The 21304-nt window shown below is 43.4% G+C and overlaps 1 protein-coding gene across 3 annotated transcripts in view; it reads right to left on the bottom strand.

Moving 5' to 3' along the window:
- bnc2 (basonuclin zinc finger protein 2) overlaps window positions 1-21304 on the bottom strand; it is a 184898-nt gene that overhangs the window by 92555 nt on the left and 71039 nt on the right. The window contains exons 1-2 of one of the 3 annotated variants that reach the window (XM_078166226.1): window positions 3297-3806; window positions 1979-2338 (exon numbers count right to left, since the gene is read on the bottom strand). In XM_078166226.1, the coding sequence (XP_078022352.1) occupies window positions 1979-2338; window positions 3297-3743 (807 nt within the window). In that variant the 5' untranslated portion in view covers window positions 3744-3806. Of the gene's footprint in view, window positions 1-1978; window positions 2339-3296; window positions 3807-21304 lie in introns of those variants that run through there. The other 2 variants (XM_033623204.2, XM_033623203.2) reach the window with 2 other exon arrangements.

The following is a 21304-nucleotide window of genomic DNA, read 5'->3' as shown; positions in this document are numbered from 1 at the left end:
GAAATATAATTTGGCCTAACAACAGTGAAAATACCGCATCCCTCGTGTCACCTAGTTGATCTTTAAGGGAGAGAGGGGAGATTTTGAAACACGAGCCCATAACGCATTTCTCTCCTCCAACACCCCAGGGTGCGCGAGCCTCGGCAAACACAAAGTCATTATCGGTTAGATTCCAAGAAGGCGAGTCTGTCAAGGAACAGGCTTCCTTCGGAGAATTTATGTCATGCCTACTAAACATGGGAAGATGTCTTCTAAGTGGTGCGAGGAAGGATAAATAACAGCGAGTCCCACAGCTGATTATATTGAAACAACGGTGCGCATTTGTAAAAAGGATTGGGGATGCAAACGTGGGGTCCCAGCAGATGCTGAGCGCAGGGGCCCATCCACCTGCTCCATACCGGGAGAGGAGGAGAGAAGAGGGGCGCTGTCCTCTCTGTAGACAACCGGCTCTTCCAATAAACGTATCAATACTTTGCATGGTCTGTAGGAAAATTTAAGTGGGAAATATGATGCTGCATGATGCACATAAAAAGTGCAGAGGTGCATTTTTTTCTGTCAAAAATGTAATCTTTGGTGGAGATGAGGCTGCGTAAAATGTAGAAAGATGGGTTTATTTCACTAGGAAACACAAAACAATATGCTTTGGCATTCCAAAAGTTTCATGTGGATGTTTTAGTCTCAACACATCAGTTTCACCTTCACGATTAGACCTCTGGGATTTAATAAAAAACTATAAATACCGTCAAGGTGACAGAGTAAGTTTCTCATCATTTACAACACAGAGCCGCGGCTGTTGCGCAAGAGCCGCTGTGCGTAACAGCATGTGCATGGTACGGAGAGCCTGCAGGTCTCGCTATGATTAACTGCAACCTAACAACCATCCTCTATCTTTACTGTCTCCCCCTCACACTCACGTGCGCGCGAACGGACGCACACTCACACACACGAATGCACACATACACGCTCACACAAAAACTCCTCTTCCCTTTCCTTGCCTGACATTTATCCCACGGAACCACAAAATCCCCCGTCCCTTAAAAATAACTCTAACTTGAAGAGGAATAAAAAAAAGAAGACGCTACTAAACTAAGAGAGAAATTCAGTGTAACATCCACGATAACAGGCGAGTAATGTCGGAAGGAAATGTGGACTTTCCTCAGCCGGTGCAGGCTATCCGTTATCATCATTACTTTTCCAGGCGAGCCTGTGTTCATTCACGGCTCCTCTGCTGCTCTGTAGCCGCGCGAGGGGCTTCCTGCCTCGGCCACATGAAGTCAATTAGCCGGTCCCAGAGGGGAGCCCCTTCCCAAGTCTTTATCGGCACTGAGGTTACCAAAACACTGCTATTGCTTGCTTTTAAACTCCACACCGCTCTTAGACCAATTAAGGAAACTTAAGCATGTATGTAACGAATCCGGACAAGGCATAATCCATCAAATGGTGAAATAAACGAGTTATCTGATATTGTGCAAATTTTGCATTCAAATGCGTTTTTACAAATACACAAAATATGCTATTTTTTTTAGTTAGCCTATATTTTAGAGCAGAAAATGACTCATGCACTGAATCAGTAAAATGAAAAGGAACACACACACAGAGGCTGCATGAATGAAAACACTTTCAGGCATGGTGTGTGTACAACAACATGAAGACGTTCACACAACATCAAATTTGATATACTCCAAAAGTGTGGAAAAAGTTGCAAAAACGCATGTCAGGATTCTTAATTTGAAACAAACAAAACATTGCCCACAACCTCCCCTCCTACCCCCTGGATTACACACACCTACTGACACACATACAAACACTCTTTCACACACACAGACTAAGAGGTAAGTATCACAACAGCAAACATCTGAACATGCACCAAGAGACAAAATATTAAAGTTTGGTCCTTGAGTGAAAAATGTGGAGAGAGTGGAGGAGAGAAGAGGCAGAGATGGAGAGGATGAGGAGATGTGAGGCTGAGCTGACGTACCTGCTGGGACATTCTGTAGAGGAGGTTGCTGTCAGTGCTCTGCTGCTGCCATGTCCCCATGAAGCCCGGCTGCTCAGCACTAGGCGGTCTGGTGCTGAACTGCATGGAGCTTTCGCCTGCTCCCTCAGCGCTGCTGCTAACGATGCTAATGCCACCCAGACCACTTCTGCTGCTGCTGCTGGTATTGCTGCTGCTGCTGCTACTGTGGCTACTGGAGGGGATGCTCGTGCAAACGCCAGCTGTGCCGGTGGGTCCGTTAGCCTTAGCTGGAGGTGGCCTGGGCGGCTCTGGGTCTGTGCTGGGCTCTTGTGGGACTGTGTCGCACTCACTGCCTCTCACATCCAACTCTGCCTCCTTGGACTTAGACAGAGAGAGAGGGAGAGACAGAGAGGGAGGGCAGGAGGGATGTGGGAGTGTAAAGGAGGAGAGAAGAGAAAAAAAAGTCAGTGAAGGTGGGTTCTTTTGGGGTCGTGTTGCCTTCTCTCTTTTTTTTCTCCTCCGTCTCGCGCTGGTCCTGTTTCTCGAGGAGGATAACAGCGAGAGGGGAGTTGAGGGAGTAGATGTGTGTGTGAGGTTTCTTGGCAGCTCTGGTGGCGGAGGAGTGTGTGTGTGTGTGTGTGGACTTAATTCTCAAGAAGAGAGAGAAAAGAGGGCTCGCGGTGAATTTCCTCGGGGGCCTCGTCTTGGACAGGGCAAGATGAGCGGAGCACTGGAGGTGAGGAGGGATGAGGAGAAGGATGGAGGTGAGGAGGAGGAGGGGGGGGAGCTGATGAAGGTGAGCAAGAATGGAGTTAAAGAAAAAAAAAAGAGGGGGGGTATGGGAATTAGCGAGGAGGGGTGCATGATGTTGCCCGTGGCCTCAGTTTTTGCTTTAATCCATCTGTCAGTCATTTTGTGCGTGGACACAAACACACACTTGCACACAAACACAATGAGACACATTTACCTGCATGCATGCACACACTCACACACACAGTGCTCTGATATTAGAAATTTCAGAAGAGGAGGAAAGAAAAAGTTGAGCAACCTGAAAGCTGTCATGTGCAACACTGCATGCACATAAGGATGAAAACAAACAGTGTAATCCATATTTTCTCTAATATTATAAGTATATTCTTAAGAAATTAAAAATATCTGCTACACTGTTAACCAAAAATAGCCAACTTACAATTAAATTTAAAACATAAATTAACAGTTTCACACAAAATCTGCTCACAAAAGTAAAAAAAAAAAAATCTAAATACAAAAAAAAAAGTCCCATGAAAAGCATCTTTCACAGCAAACAGCTGAGCCAATAAAATGCACGAATGTCTCTTACCATCAATTCTGTGCCTGTCCCAGCAAAGTGAAGATGAGGTGTGGGAGTGAGCCACCAGCTATCCAGCTCTCCCTGCCTCCCGCTCCTCTCTCTCTCTCTCTCTCTCTCTCTCTCTCTCTCTAGCTTTCCCTTTCTCTCTCCCTCTCTGAGATTGTGTCCCTCTCTCGACGTCCGCCCCGAGCCGCCTGTCCTCTCTCTTTTCCTCTCTCCCTGCTTCTCTCTCTCTCTCCCTCTCTCTCTCTGACTCCTCTGTACTCCGCTGCAGCCGCTGAGGAACTGAACTGAGCGCCTGAGCCTGTGTGTGTGTGTGTGTGTGTATGTGTGTGTGCGAGAGAGTGAGAGCATGTGAGAGCAAGCGAGCGTGTGTGAGTGTATGTGTGTGTGTCGGGCCGGTGCAGGCTCAACTGAGTCAACTGTGCCGCTCCACTCTGAGATGCTCAATGACATCGCGCTGCACGCTTCCTCACACACCCATACACACACACACACACACACACACCCCTCCTCTTACTAAGGGGGAAGAAGGTGGGGGCAAGCGCCATCGCAGAGCAGGAGAAGGTGGGGGGAGCGTTTGTCCCCCTGCCTTATTACCATTTGGGCTGTGAGTGGCCAGCACGTCTCGGAGCAACTTAGTTCCCCTTAGGGACCATCCCACCACGCGCACACACACACACACACACACACACACACACGGTGCTTAGCAAAAGAGCTGCTTACCTTGAACAAAAAACATCTTGAAGAAAAGCATCATGATTGTTACCAAGTGTTTCTTTGTTTGAAAAATTAAAAAATGCAGTATTGTATTGAACAAAAGCTTCTTAAATCTCAGCTGAAAATGACTCTATTTGTAAGGCAGCAATTAAACAAGCAAAAATAAACAAAAAAATATCAATAGACTTGTTATATCTGTAAAAAATCTACTGCCTTTGTTTGATTTTCTCCCACTCTAATGAAAGACTAATGGAACGCAGGCAATCTGCCACCAGCATGCATACGAACACACACACGTACACACACACATAGAGAGGAAACCCCCCCGCGGAGGCTCTCAGATTTTAATTAAGAAAAAAATGAGGAAGAGGTTCCATTTTAGCCAAATTGGTCCCCACAGCAGCAAAGGTAAGGGAATAAAATGAGGGATGGAGGAGTAAAGGGAGGCAGACACAGAGAAAAAGACACACAGGAGGATAAAACCAAAAAAAAAAGAGGGGAAGGAGATCTATTCTTCCTTTGACACAGCATAGGACACGTCTCAAACAATGAAGACATCCCCCCCACCACCACCACCACCACCACCTCCTCCTCCTCCTTTACTTCTCTTCCCTTTAAATCTCCCATCTCCTCTCCTCCACCCAAGTCTTTTCACCCCACTGTCATTAGAGAAATGACAGACCAGGTGCCTCAGTCCGCAGCGAGAGGGAGATGTCACTGTGATCTTTCCACCACCCAGGAGGAACAAAAGAGAGAGGGGGACAGAGAGAGAACTTTCTCTCCCCGGCTACATTAAATGGCTTCTGATATATAAAGTCACTCCAAATTTGGTGGTAAATTGCTGCAGACAGGTGCTTGGTCGTCTGTTAAAAGCATTTTGTACGGTGCACTAATGGCAGTATACTGTTAACCTTTGCTGAGATTATCACACCGGTCGTTACTGTTATGTACAAGGGATTTCTGCTGGCGGAGAGAAAAGTATACAGTGTGTGTCTCACTGTACCACTTTGAAAAAATGTGTCTTTTGTCTCAAGCTCAATTTACATCTTAACTCCTTTCTCCCTGCCTACATCTCACTCCTTAGCTTTTGTCTCCTGTGATATTTTTTCTCCACTTCTAGGTCTTTCTTTTACTGCACCCCCCTTCCCTTTCTATTCTTTTCTTCATTTATCTTTTTGCATAGTGGCCTGCGCCTTGTCAGGAGCCACAACCAGCCTTGTCGTAAAAGGTGAAACGTGTCACCTCCTGTCCATGCACAGCACGCTCCGCTCTTAACAACTTATTGAAAAGGTAATGCACAAGGCTTGGGCTAATTATATTAAGTGACAATTTAGCGGCCGATGTTCCCTTTTGCTTCCCGGCTCACGCTTCTCCTCCTCTCTCCCTCTCTGGCTTGTCTGTGGGGTTTTTTTTTCTCCGAGTGGCACTCAGTGTTTCAAGTCAAGCTGGTGGCTCAGCTTCTGACCTGGCTGGTTAATGGCTGTTATTTGTGTGAGGGAGGAGTGGACTCTGCCAATATTGCACTCCCCCCCCCCCGCCTCTGCTGATGGTAATGGCCGTGATGACAGAGGAAACGAGGAGCAAAAGACACAGAAGTAAAAATACAGAGATGGGGGAAATTTGAGAGGGAAACAGGGAGGAAGAAGGAAATAGAAAGATGAAAAATGCTGGGAAGCGGGAAGAGGGTGGAAAAAAAAGGATGCAGGAGATTCGCAGGCTCCTTTATTAAAACTATTATTGTGCAGGACTTAAGAATTCCCCCCGGGGCAGGGGTCCGTGTCGAAGCCCATATAATTAACTAGAGGCTCAGCTACGGATCAATTACCAGACAAGCAAGTGATAGCCGAATCAATGGAAGATCATCAGGCTCGTTATCAGTGTTGCAACTCATTAGAGGAAAAGTGAGGTAGAGAAAGAGGGAAAGAAAAAGGGGGTGGGTGGGGGAGTGAGGGTGGATGGGTGAGGCGGGGAGGAGAGGGCAGGGTTGGTGGCAGTGTGTTGGCCCCAGAGGCTGATGGGTGTGGGTTGGATACCGGTGTGGGATGTGTTGTAGTCCTCCTGAGCTGCCACTGACCAGTGACAGGGGGAGCCCTGTATGACAGAGTGCAGCCTGCTCTGTAGCAACAGTCACTGAGGCTTGTATGGATCAATACGAGTGTGTGCATGAGGTTAAAGCTCTGCCATAGCATCCTTATTCCCCAGCGACTCACACACACTCAGTCTGAGGTACAATCTACAATCCGGGCAGTCAGAAGGGGATTGTCAAGACTGAGGAGTTACAGCGCAAAGCCTACATTTCCAGAGTCACAATTGTATAAGTTACCTCCCATCCCTGAAATGCTAATGGAGGATGCCTTTGTAGAGAACAGACATTTCATAGGCCCTTTCAGTTATATTTGAGATTTGATTCTTTCATAAACATACAACACATTTGTTCAAATATTCACAAGACAGAAAAAGAGGAAAAGATCAACAATTATTTTTAGTAACAATAAAGAAGTGTCAAGATGTCCGCAGCATGATCCAGCTCTCAGGTGTCCAGTCTTTGATGCTTGATACGTCCCAGACTTTGATATCTTTGTGATAATGCCGACAGTATGTTGAAAAAATAATTCTGCAATGACTGAATACTTGAGAGTTGTATTATTACACCTTGTTTTTGTTTTTTAAAAACTAATTTTAATATTTTTTTATGTTTGTTATTTTAAAAAATCTCTTAAGAGCTTCTAAAACAACCACCAATCTGCCAATCTAGCCTTTATGTGAGTAGAACGTTTTCATCTAGCAATAGGTTTAGTAATTATGCAAAAAAAATTAATACTAATAAAATTAGTTTTTGGTTAAGTTATTACTTTTCGTCCTACATTCCTTGTTTTAATTCTTTTCTTGGCAATGCATCATCTTGAGTTGCTATAAAATCTGATAACAGAGGATTTAGGCCACTATACATAATACTGTTATTTTTCAATTAATTAATTGTCATACTTGTCCAGTTAATTTTTTCTTCTCTTTGGCTTTTGCTGTACATATTTCAGATTTTTACGTATATTTAAACTGTTTTTAGACAAGACAGCAAGCTTGGTTTAGATTCCGATGTAACAGGCTTCAAGGTAAATACACAAACAAATAAAAGAATAATCGTCTTAAAATGTAAAGTAAAATAATAATAAACTAAAGCCTGTATAGTACACACGGTATAAGAAAGTAAAAGAAGTACAAAGACATAAAAGTGAGACTAAAAACATTCTCAACCTCTTGTTGCACTTTTTTTAACCTCCAAGTGTGTTTCAGGAGGCACCCTCCATCAGTGAGCCATCAAGCCTCTCAGCACTGCCTGTTTGTTTCCCAAACATTGACATCTAATGGGTCAAATAGCCCAGAAATTGGGGGTGACAGCACTGAGTTGTTGACCGGTCTCAAGAGAACCAATTCCCCTTTCGAAGCTTTTAAGTCTCGAGAGGCAAAGTACCTTGCTTTTCATTTTCTATGTAAAGTGAGAAAACCCGTTAAAGCAAACAACAGCGAGCACGAAACAGATGCAGACGTCATCAAGAAGTCATAATTAAGATGCCTGTCTTCTGTGTTATTTGGCTGTGTTTTGTTTTCTTCTTTTTACAAGGGGATAATTTTTCATGGAATGAAATCACAGCTGAGCAAAACCGAACTGAAATTGGCCTTTTACACACTAAAACAAGGGCAAATGGAAGGACAGAGGCAGAGGGCAGAGAGAGAGAGGAAAGAGGAACAACATAATTTGTGCAGTGATGGTGATTATGTGCCGCAGAAACAAATGATTAAGGCCAGCAGAGAGAGGTCGATGAGTGTCTCTTTGCTGAGGAGGATGCTTCACGAACGCAGCGAGAGAACACTGGTTCACTTCGGGTTGCTACGTGAAAGACACATCGAGAGTTCATCCGGTCAGCTGTTCTGTAATCCAAACTTTTTTTCCCGGAGTTTTTTGTCCATTCGAGGTCAAATTATTTTATAATAAGCCGACTAAAACAATACTAATCATGGTTTAACACTGGTGGGAAGTGGACACTGAGTGCAGCCTTTGTACAGTATACTAGACACATAAGCACATTGCTGAGGGCTTGTACTGTGGATGACCTGATTTACGGTCATGCAAGGATGCTCACACACATTCAAACAGGCAGTGTGTGTGCATGTGACAAGGAATGGCGTGTCGATCAGATGGCACTGGGATAGAACTGTCACTGTTCTGCTACCACTAAAGGGCCACAAGACATCATATGACACAGACAGGAACAGCCCTCCATTTGTGATAACGGGAGGGAGAGAGACAGGGAGGAAGACGTAGAGAGACACAGTTGAGGGCACCGAAAGGTCTGAGAGAAATGATAGAGAGCCACATGATTGTCTGTGTCACTGATCACTGCAATCTGGCTTTCACTAATAAGTGCACCTTTGTTAAAAAAAATACGAGCAGAGCATCCTCTTTGAGTCTTACGAGTCATTTACGATTTGAACTGTATTTGTGGTGACGTGGGATAGCAAAAGGTTAATAGCTGAGAGCACAATCTGCTAATGCCTATTTGGCAATTCATGACCTAATGACACATGTTATGTATAAAGTGCTCCACGTGCTAGTTTTGTTTTTCCAGGAAGGGAAGACTCCACTTGTGAGGTCAGGAGACAAAACTACAATTTTATCAGCACCAACAACACACACACTGGTACACATGTGGCGCCAAACAAACACACACATATCCAGTACACATATGCACCTCTGACCCTGCAGGCACCGAGCTGACCAGACTGTTGTTCTTCTCAGCAAATTACAGCAAATCCTACAGCAACCTGTCGACCTGCCTTACTTTACCTTTGCTGCACTCCACTTTCACCCCACCACACACACACACACACACACACACACACCAATTTTAGTGGATTATTACAATAACACAACGGGCTGTCACCCTAAAATGAACTGTACTGTATCATATATTAAGTGCATCATTTCACCACTAGGGCTGCAACTGATCATTTTTTAACTTATTGCAACAATGGTTTGGTTTATGAATTGGTGAAAGACCTATCATAAGAACCCCCGAGCCCAAGGTGTTGTCCAACTAACAGTTCAAAACCCAATGACATTCAATTCAATTTCATTATACAAGAAGAAGACAAGTCCATATTCATATTTTAGAAGCTGGAAACAATGAATATTTGGCATTTTTTACTTGGAAAAATTACAATTAATTCTAAGTTTAAAGCCTGCCAAAAAAAAAATAAAAAAAATTGCAGCCTCTTGTGAGTCCCCATGAAAAGAAATCAGTCCTTAGATTAATTTACCAGCAGCGTTTACACTATGAATCAAACAAAGATGTAACCAAAGACATTTTGGAGTGCATTTGCTTTTTGCATATCGCCCTCCATCCAACATGGACTCCCAATGTATCCTTATACCACGGCTCATATGATACCTTACGAAAATGTACCTACAAATGCTCATATGATATCAAACAAATTAGCACCCCACAAGTGACGTGGTTATGATACATACCTAAGACAAAGTTACGCACTTAATGCAAAGTTACGTAGGTAAGCTTTACTTGAAGTTCACTTGGTTTCACACACAGGTCTTGCATTCATTTGGCCCATTCATCACCTCAACCTGCCTCCTTATGCAAACTTTCCTTCCTTACTCCCTTTAGTGCATTGGTCATGTCGCAGCCTGCCCAATGACATGGGTTATACACAAATTACTGGCTCATGATTGTGAGTGTTCTATATAAATTGTGGTGCATTTCTTTTCGCAGACGAGAACAGCCTGGGACTCCACAAACTGACCCTGACTCATGAGAACTTTGAGAACCTCTCCGCCATGGCACACTACCCTGATTTCCCTGCCAGATTTTGCAGCTAGAGTTTGACTAAATTTAACTTCAACCCCAAATACATTGACCTCCACAATGGGGTTCTGGCATCAATGGAAAGCAGACAATTTCATAGTGTGCGGAGGAACGCTGAAAAAGTTAGTTTGTGCATCTTTTAATTGCTCGACTTGACTCTCCAGATCCCACCAGGACTTGAGGAGAAGATCTCAAGCATGGCAGAGATGAATACTGGGATTGTTTACACTCTGCTGTAGTCTGTAGCATCCTGGTTAGCTGCTTTCTAGGATTATGCGCTCTTCATTCTACGCACTATGTCGCACAATCTTACTGTGTGAAACCACAGTAAAGATGCTTCAGGGAAAGGGATACAATAAGCTTAGAGATGAAGGGGTTACTGTGTGGGAATAAGAAGAAGAAGGAGAAGAAGAGGTTGGGTTCCATGTCTTACCTATTGACATGGCTGGTTTCAGGGCATTTCACAGACGTGTATATCGAGGCACCCTGAGCCCAACCCTCTGCTTTTTCTTCGTCTTATTTCCTCCTCTAACTCCACAGTCATCCACGCTCACACTTGGATAATTCTCTTCTAATCATCTCTAGCTCCTTCTCCTCCTCCACCCTCATTTACTTCCCTCATGTCTTCCTCCCCTTCTACTCTCTCTCTTCTCACCTCATCAGACAGGCCTCCACCTCACCCCTCCACTGCCTCCATCCCCTCGCTCCTGTCCTCTCTCACTGACCCGTGCTCCCCCCCAGTCACAGGGCGTTGTGTCTCTACCTGCCAGGCTCCCTGACAGCCCCACGTCCCCCCCTCACCCCCTGAGAGGAGACCGCCTGCCCATCCGGAACGCTGCTGTGGCAACCCTGCCAGCGCCCCCATTGTACAGCCCCCCCGCACCACCACCACCACCAACCCAATCTCCACCGAACCCAGCTCTGAGAGTTTGACAAAGTCCTTCTCCTCTCTTTGCTAACTTCCCATCTCTCCGTCTCTCATTATTCTGTTTTTACTCCTCTTCTCTCACGGCCCTCAGATTCTTTTCCCTTCTGACCTCACTAATACGTCTTTACCTCTTTTAGCTTTCTGCTCCCTTTGACACTCACTGAAACACTTTCTCCTCTCGCCGAGGCCCAGATAAAACAGAGCGTAATGTCAGTGGTTGTTAGGGTGACCTTCATAACTGTTTGCTGGTGGATTGCTGTTTGTTGTGGCGGGACAAAATACTGACAGCGCCAGAAAGGATGTGATTAAATTACAGCAGTGGCCCAAAAAGCAGACCAAATTTCTTCTGGAAATTACATTTGAAAACATAGGGGTCGTAATATATTTTAGGACTTGACAATTACGTATTCCCAACATGAGTAGCGAGAATGCCATTTTCACTGGCTCCGAAAGAGAGTGTTGCATTGTGGGTTGTCTGTAGCCTTAAATGTTTCAAGGCCAACAAGTTTCCTCAAGTCCATAATGTGCCTTTTAGATGTAGTCATCCCTAAAAGTGTTTATGTAGCCTAGTTTTACTGTACCTATGGGAGCTTCTGATGGCCAAACCTCTCACCTACAAATTACATATTACGGAACTGGTTTTACTCGTTACATTTTGGTGGCTAACGTAATCCCTGCCTGTTTTATGAAGCATTTAGTGAATGAAGCACTGCATTCATGTGCTGCACCTAAGGGGTTATTTCCAGGTCTGAAAAGTGAAGCCAATGCGAAGTGCCTAAAACCTGTATTCTTTCTAATGGCCAGCAGGGGGCTGCTCTACTGGTTGCAAAAACAAGTCCGATTTAATAGAAGTCAATAAATTAAACCACTTCTCACTTGATTTATTACCACAGTGGACTCATTTTCTTTATGAGTTTGTGGTCTCAATTGCTAGTTTCAAGCCTTTGTCAATACAGCATGACGTTCATTTTGTAAATTATGGTCCTATTTATAGTAAAATAGACCATAAAGTAGGGTATGTCATAGTCTCAAACTTTTTACACTATGTACAGCCTCAGAAAACATTGAGCTCTACAAGTATCACAGCTATGACTGATGTTAAATACAGTAGTGTAAACCTATATTATTTAATATTTTATAGGAAATATTCTCTTCTAAATTAGCACTTCTCTTCCTACTAGTCCTAATAGTATTTAGAGCCATGATTGTTTTTTTAAACCATTCATTTTACCTCTGTTTAGCATCTTGCCGTCACAGTGTAGCTCTTAAATAATCATGGACGTAAGTGCGAGCTCCAATCATGAATGTGGCTACACAGCAGGCTGACATCAAAACCAAAATATGACAGGAAACACAAAACTTGTTTTAAATTACAAGTCATGGATCTCATATTTTTAGTATTTTCATTCAAAAATTTGTAGTATTTTGATAGCATTATATATATATATTTAAAATAATTTCTTTAATTTAGTAGTAAGCTAACTATCAAAGGGCTGCAGGTTAGAATCGAACCCAGGCCGCCAAAGACGACTCAGGCTATAGGGGGCGCACACTCTATGGTATACTGGAGGTCGCCCCTTTTTGAAAATCTTTTTGGCGATTCCTCCACGCACCACAAGAGGGAGCTCATGTTCCAGCAGTGGTTCACGTATCATATTTTGAGAACTGGTCCTTTTGGGTGAGGCTACCTTGTAATTTACAAGTCGCTATCAGGGTGGTGTCTGGGTTCTCAACCAGATTAATCTCTCGCTCCTCTATAGCTCTACCCTCTCGTCAAAATATGGCCACACCTAGCTCCAAAAAGACCTTCAAAATTTAGGCAGCTAGAATGTCAAAATTGACGCTTCAAAATGGGTGACCTCACAGTGGCTATATCCACTTCATTTATACAGTCAATGGCTGCACCAGCAAGTGGTCAGGGTCATGGGCAGGTGTACAGAGAGCGGGACTTTGACTCTAGAGGAAGTCTGAATTTGCGTCCCGGCTGTAGTTTGGTTTAGACAACAAAAACACTGGTTAAGGTTAGGAAAAATGTGGTTTCGGTTAGATGTTAAGCAGCTTGCATACTTTTTCTGTTTTGAACCAAGACATGATCTTTCCCTAACCCCACTCAAATGCTGGCCCTGCCTAAACATAACTATAAAAAAGCTATTACTTTGATGGTCACTACAAGCAGACATTGTATTAACCGGATATTTTGATGGAAAACTAATGAAATACATTGTCAATGAACATTTTACTGACAAACTCAGTATGAGTATTTTTGTCAGTAACAATATTTCCTCGTTAGGGTTGATAGAAAATGTTAACCGTCTGGCATTATGTTTCCTTAAAAAACACATTCGCTGTTATGGTAATTCCTACAAGACAGTGTTGTGTTGGCTTCTGTAACTTGTTGTGTTGCCATGTAGGAAATAAATTCCTGGTGATGTCGAGTAAAAACTAGCAATTGAACCAGAAGCGAATTATCTGTCAAGCAGCCAAGAATTATGATGTCAAAGACTTTAATGACGAGCCCAAAAAGACAGTCAGGAAAAAATGCAAACAGATAAAAAAAAAAATTCTGACCACTTCCAAGAGTGTGAGTATGGGATTGATAAACAAGCAACAGGAAGGTGGGGTTTACGTTTTGTTTTATTGGAAATATTTCACGCTTCAAGGATGCGGACTCTCTTCTCTTAATAGTATCTCGGGGAAACATTCCCAACAGGACAACTCTTTTTCCAAAACCAGATGTTAGAGAAGAGGGAGTCGTCTCATGGTCAGGGTCATCTTGTATTTGGTCCAATAGGGCACGTGAAATTGCTAATTTATGTCGAATTGAGACAAAAATCACATCAAACAGGGATTAATCAGTCTGCTGCGTATGTCTGGTTATGACTGTGTGTCCAAATGTTCTGAAAGAGGTCATCAGTAACCAGCTGTGCATCTGCTAAGTGGTGAGGTAGTGAAGTAATGGGAATCACACGTTAGCCTTTGTGAGTAACAGGGAAGTCCACGACTGCTTTTGATATAAAAAATAAAAAAAATGAATGACCTCACAAAAGTTGAGAGGCGGTCCAGAAGAGCTGTGTACCATCTGAATCCACCCTGAAAACAAATGCTGAGCTGGGAGGGAGGTGGGAACAAAAAAACATGTGGGTTACATTAGCCAGGGGAGTCTTTTATTTATGGCACACACATGACAAGGAGCATAACCGCTAACAACACGACAAACACACAAACACTTGTGACTCTCCCTGGCCAAACAAAACTCCCAAATAAATGTCACACAAATCATCCTGTGGTAGTAAAACCACTTTGCAAACAAGCAACTAAGTTTTGGTTTGGGACTTGACTTGCAAGGAACTTTGATCAGAGAAAAAAAAGTTTCAATTCTCACTCGCAGCACATCCATCTCCTCTGTCTTACTTCATCTGTTTTTCAACTGCGTGTATGAAGTGGAGAGAAGTAGGAAGTGCAGCTTCAATAGTGATATATTTTTTATTTTCTAAAGTTCTGCATACACCTAACAATCGACACATAAAAAAGTCATTTTAGCTTCCAGTGAACCCATGGAGAGGTTGTAATGCCCATCGCAGCACCTTCTCCTCCTCTAAACTCTCCAACAGCCCAGGCAAAAATCAGCTTAGTGAATGCAGAAAGCAGAAAAAAAATATATGAAAAAACGATTATTATTCCACCATCAGGTTTCAATTACAAGGGAAAGGGGGGGTTAAGTGAACATCAAGTCATATTAAAGTATATAGGAGGCCACTGGCATTGGGAGACTTTGTTGAAAGCTCTCGTGTATTAACACACATTCTTACACGTGGCCAAGTTACATTATTTGATTATTATAACCGTAGCCACAGGTTTGGCGTGCAGGCTTTGAGTTCCCGCTCTCGCCTTAGAACCACTTCCACGGAGAACAAGAACCTATTAGTCTGCAAACAGTGATGAGAGAGAAAGAAGAAATGTCTACATCTGGCATGCACAGAGGCCAGAAACCCAGCTGTGTGTGTGTGTTTGTGTGGAAGGCACAGGCGTCTATTCCATCTTGCGTGTCTGCGTCACATTTCTTTAATACGCGAGACGGATTTAATGACAGAACGGACGTGAGGCTCTGTGTAATGAACCTGTATTGTAAAATTTTTAGATTCCAAAAAAGTGGCTGCTGTTCATTATCTTCCTATAATTCATAAATCACCTCATGCTCCTTTAATTCTTGTCTCTTTCCGAGCGTATATGTTCATTCTGCTGTCTGCCTCTCTTTCGCTCGCAGTCAATCTTTCTCACTTTGTCCTCACACACCACCACACTGGATTCTGTCACCTGTCTCTGCTCGTTCTATCATTCCCTGAGAGCCGGAGAGATGGCCGCCGCATTCCCAGAGGCAAGACATAAAGGGCCGTGAATGGATGGATGGATGGCGAGGGGGACGAAACCAACGACTAAATTATTAAGTGACACTCTGCTTCGCTTTGAGACACACAGACACACTGGAAAGGCGAGCGGGTAAACGCATTAGAACAGTTAGCCCCCTGAATGCACCCGACAACTCGACTACACACTAATTCACGTCAAAGTCATCAAACCAGGCCTGGGGCTCTTAAAATTTTTACGCTACCGCTTGAAGGGACGTCGTGGAGCCTGGGAGGCTTTCTGAGAGTGAGTGGCCCTGTCATCGCAGCCATCGCTGCCAATAAATAAGTAAATATGGGAGTGGAGTGGCTAAGCAGCGTTGCCACAGAGTTGACAGCACCTATCCACTGTGAGTTTGTGCCCCTGTGAGAACATCAGCGAGGAGGTATTCGCACCTGTGCGTGTGTGTCCTTTCCCAGCCTCTGACAAGCTCCAGGGGGGCTTTGCTCTTGCCACCATCTCCCCAGCTAGAATGTGCCAAAGTGGGGCTTCATTCACTTAAGTTCCACCTGGCCTTGATTTCCTGTAGACAAGGCTGGAGCACACTGGGACAGCTCTGGTCTAATTTGGTACATAAGGAGACAGGATGATGGGCCATTTGGCCACCATGGACCCCGGCTCTATGTTTAGGTCTAACAGAGAGAGGAGCACACTTGGTTCACAGTAACTTAACTAATGTTCTCTATTCGTTCTACCAAGTTCACTTTAAAGGTGGAAAAAAAGACATGGGATTCAGCATAAATTCATTGCAAAAGCCCAAAAAAACAGATCTTTAAAGTCCAGATAAGACGGCATTTCAAATTCTTGAAATCCGTCGATAGCGTAGTGGATAGTGCCGGCACCCCATGTACAGAGGCAATGCCTTGCTGCAGCGGTCGCAGGTTCGATTCTGGTTGCAACCATTTGCTCACACACCCCCCCCCCCCCACCCCCCATTTCACTCTGTCCTGTTCATTAAAGGCAAAAAAAGCCTGAAAACATAATCTTAAAAAAAAAAGAATATCCAGCTTCAGTATCATGATGTTTTTCCAAGTGAAACAGGACTGGCAGGCAGGATATAATGTTGGGAGGAATTTAATTTGATTGTTGAAAAGTGTGTGCCATAATAGTGAGGCCCCAACAGTGTAACACCGATGGGATAGTAGTATCTATCAGGACAGAGACAAAGTCCATCATATGCTCCGTGTAACATAAGCTGCTGTAGCAGTCCACTGTAAAATACCTTGTGTTTAATCTGGAGCTGTCACAGATACCACCTTTCTCAAAGTAAATAAATTCTAACCACAGTATTTTGAGGAAACAAGGGCACACCGATGTAGCATGCTATAGCTAGCTAACTTAATCTTAGCTCTGCACCGTTAAAGGTTGCAGATTGATTGATGGGTGGATGTCATGATATTATTGGATGATATTGGTTGGTACTAGATTATATAATCACACGTCATATTTTGTCTTACAGGAAGAAAACATGATTCTTTGTCCCAAGCCCCTTCCACCAGACAAGTCCTCATACAATAACCAACACAAGTACTAGTACTTAAATTTAATCATCCCGATTGTGATTGTGATCACCATGCCGTTGTAGTGGCAGTTCTATGAGAGCTACCATCCTGTTTTTTGCAAACTTGCAGGCCTGTAAAGCCCTTTGAGGTGTTGTACTGTAAGTCGAGGCTATAGCTAGCTACATAAACATAACTTTAATTAGCCGCAACCATGAGCCTTTGGCTATGTTTCGCAGAAGGCTAAACCATTAGCCCATTAGCTATTAACTATATTGGTTGGCGGCTATAGTGGTTCGAATTTGGACAGTGCAAACCTCCCAGTACTGGGTGTCATATCAGGCAGGTTTGCCAGCAGCAGCGGCAGGTTTAACTTGTGGAACAGTTGGCACAGAGCGTTTGCTGATCCAATGGGGAGTCAGGGTTGTCCGGGGTTTGCACTGGTTGGGTTTGGGTTGTTGAGGCTGCTGACAAGGGATCCACCTCCGGAGCTGCTGCCCTATCTCCTTCCGGCAAGGTGTTCTGTGGCGGTGGCCTCATATACATTACGCTGAAAGGTTATTATGGAATTTTTGCCCAGTAACACCAAAAAAACCGCCTACCCCAGCTTTAAGGGTCAGTTCACCCAGAAAACATACAACCAACTGGTACAGTATCTAGTCATGCAGGCAGTTTTGGTTTTATTTCTTCAGATTTTGAGATTTGCGCACCTGCATTTTCTGCTTCCAACTCAGTATAATAGAGTTAAATAAGAGTTTTGTTTGATACCATAGAGGGCTGCAAAAGTTTAATACCCTGGATAAATAAAAGAAAACTCTCTACCACGCAATACTACATTAAGAAATGTTTTAGGTGTTTCTATGTTGTAATTTGAGTGAGCCTATCCTTTAAGGAGTGACATATCTCGAGCGGTTATCTTTCGGGTGTTTTTAAGAAATTCAGTTTTAAAACAACAAAATAAGGCTGACCCCTGCATAAGTCCACAAAAATTAAGTTGATGCCAGAAAAGTCTTGAAACAAATATGTTTTGTCATCTGCCTTTAAGAAGCATTCAATCCTCACTTGGCCATTTACGTCACTGCTAAAAGTGGCTGTCACAGTTTAACGTCCTTAAAGGTGACCACCATGAGACAGTGCAGGCAATTTAATGTAGCTGACCTAACAGCCAAATACAATGGCACAGTGATACTTAAGCAACTGTAAAGAGTGTTTGTGGGCCCATAAAAGTGCTCACAGTTTGGATGTATCTGTTTCTGTGTGTGTGTGTGTGTGTGTGTGTGTGTGTGTGTGTGTGTGTGTGTGTATGTGTGCGCATGTATGTGTCTATCTGTGGGTACGCTCATTGTAAAGCCTGCTAATTGCAGTTGAGACTCCTTTAATTAACACAAAGAGAGGTCTCTGGGGTACATATGGGCACTGTGAGTGTGTCACGAGTTTATATCTAGCCAACCTGTGGGACACAACAGCCTAATCAGAGCCTTTTAAGTTCTGCCATGCTTACACTGGAGGATTAACTGAAGACACACTTTAGTCGTGGAAAATGAGACAACCGAGGATCGCGTTGGTCTGGCTGACAAAACAAGCAAGGCATAAAAGAAGAAAAAAACACCCCAAATGTGCTTAGAAAACTAACACTTTGAACTAAGTACAAAATAAAGCTGACAATAAGAGGTGCTGTATTTTAAGGTTGTAATGGCTTTATTTAGCTTGGGAGCCTCGCTCAGCTGTAAACAAAATGGTTGCCCCGCTGTTGTTGTTTGCAGATTGATGGTTTGTGTATGGCAAAGGGCGCCACAAGAGACACGACACAGGATATGCCTCAATCTTTCTCTCTTCCCTTTGTCCACCCACCTCCGTCTTCATTTGCTCACTCGTTTCTCCTCTCTCTTTAAAAATAACTTCCTCTCTTTTTATTATTCCTGCCAATTTGGACAGGAGCCCTGGTCAAAGACAGATTACACTAAGTCGCATATCAAACCTAATCAATCTTCAGCCCCTGGAAGGCATCACTCTCCCAATGAATAATTACAGCAATCCAGTTATGAGCTGCCAGTGCCAAAATGTTGCCACCACCATCTTTTAGGATGCTGGAACCCCAGGCTGATTAACCAATGAACTTTGGGGGGGAAGTCTGCGAGCGTGTGTGGTCCAAGGACAGAAAACTGCAGAGGAAAGACACAACGAGCATCCGGTCATGACACGCGCTACTGTTTTTCCGCAGAGAATTAATAAAGTCAGTTTAACTACATTAAATACAAGTGGCACCTGGGGTACGCAGAGGTTGGAGAGCTGATATGTGTGGAGAATGAGAGTGATCACGAGTGTGTTTTGATCCAGGATTTAGTCTGGCAGGGTTGCTGTAGTCAAACTAAGGCCAAACTCAATTTGGCTTCCATATGTTTTTCGTACAGCTCTGTCTTACAATAGAGGAAACGTGCTACGCCAACCTCTGCTGCAAACACACACACACACACACACACACACACACATATACACACACACACACACACATACAACAAGATAAAGATGATTAAAAGCAGAGGAAGGGATGTGGTGTGAAGAGGGAGAAAAAGAGAAGGGGGAGAGGAATGAATGATGAATGAACGAATCATCCTGTTGGTGAGGGCGCTGCTATCAGCGGGGAGAAGATGCTCCAGTCGTACGCTGTCAGTCAGTCATTCAGTCGGTGATATGTGATGTATGAAAGTGTGTGTGTGTCAGACAAGACGGTGGTTCTTTCATCATGAGGCATGTTGAGTGGAAAATATTGAGGGAAAATTGACAAGAAAGTGCTTTTCTTTCACACGAGGGAGGGAAGCCACTGTGTTGTGCATGAGAGGAAGTGGTGGAGACTGGAGCGAGGAAAAGAAGAAAAGGGGGAAGAGGACCGTAACTGCAGGGCAGCTGTATTGAGCGGAGGAGGGTGTCATTTAGAAAGTGGCTGGCTCAGCAATGGCCATTAGTAGCGCTGTGACACAGTGGACCGTCAAGCAAACAGATAGACAGTCAGAGGAATCGGCATGGATGTGGGCAGACAGGCAGGAGAACAGATGGACAGGTTAGCAGGTTGAAAATAAACTGGTAATTGCTTTCATTAGTGATCAATATGCCATTAATTTTTTTACTAATGATCGATTAATCATTAAATCATTGAGTTCAAATGTCTTGTTTTGTCCAACTAGCATTCCAAACCAATAGATATAACATTTATGATTATTGAAACCAGAGAAAAGTAGCAAATCCTCACTTTTTAGAACCTAATAATCAAACGTGTTAAGCTTTTCTTTTAAACTTTTTATTATTTAAAAGATTAATTGATCAGAAAACTGACACAGGATCACTTTCTGGCTTTCCACAAAATGATTAATTGACCAATGACCCCTAAGTGAACAAGTGAAAACAGATTAATTGATTTAAATGTTGGTGTATGTGCAGAAAAATATGATTCTTGTAACGTGATACACTTTGCTAGCATTGAACTCTTGTAACTTTGTCGGACTTACAGAGGCAGTTTATGCAAAAGTATGTCTTTTTATTCCAAGCATTCATCTTTCTTGTTCAAACCTGGCCTCCGCTTGAACCACAATACAAACCACCAATAGCTTGATTGGAGACTCAGGTATGGTACGCTAGTAGTGGATAATGTAGGCCTTAAACAGAGATGAAAATGACTCCACTCGATAACTCAAGGACTCTAAGGAGGCTTTCACATCAGGGACCTAGGCTCGGCTCTGAGTACACTTGACCACAAAGTCCAGTTTGTTTGATGTGAACACTGCGTATTGTAGCCATGAATAGTGCGTCAATCAGTGCCCGGATCCACTTCTCTAGTATAGTATAGTAGGTTCTCTAGTATAGTTCATATGTACTTGAGTACAGCTTGCATTAGGTGTGAAAACCAACTTTACAAAAACATGGAAGCAATTTAAAGGTCCAGTGTGAAGGATTTAGAGGGATATTTTGGCAAAGATGGAATATATTATTATAGGTATGTTTTATCTAGTGTATAATCCCCTGAAAATAAGCATTGTGCTTTTGTTGCCTTAGAATGAGCTGTTTATTTACATATGGAGCAGGTCCTCATCCATGGAGATTGCCATGTTTCTACAGTAGCCCTGAACGGACAAACGAAACACTAGCTCATTTGGCTTCCTGTAAAAATCCCTAAATGTCTGGATCTTAGATTATCAGAGAAGAAAGGTGAGCACAACACAGCTGAACAGTATCAGAGAAACACTGATTTGTATATGAAACTGCTTTATTCAGTTTTTTAACCAGTTTTAATCACCTGGTCTGTTTGTTTTGGGGAGGAAGAGACCTCTGCACATAATTCAGCTCCCGGTAAAAACCTCCTGAACAATGAGGTCCTGAACAACCGTCAGGTGGAAATGCGGCCACGCAACAGTGTAAGTTAATGGGGCGAAAAGTCTGAGAAGGGTAGTTGGGAGAAGTGGTGGATGGGTCCAACAATCACCAATATTTTCCCGGGAGGCTGTTGTTTGCTTCCTGCATGAATGCAGAGCCAAACCTTGATTTTTTTCTTTTTTTTTTAAACTTAACCATGTGCTTTTGTTGCCTAAATCCAACTAT

This window comes from Epinephelus lanceolatus, chromosome 3, assembly GCF_041903045.1.
Source record: "Epinephelus lanceolatus isolate andai-2023 chromosome 3, ASM4190304v1, whole genome shotgun sequence".
NCBI lineage: Eukaryota > Metazoa > Chordata > Actinopteri > Perciformes > Serranidae > Epinephelus > Epinephelus lanceolatus.
Note: the sequence above shows the minus strand (reverse complement) of the source record. Positions and strands in the feature narration are given on the sequence as shown.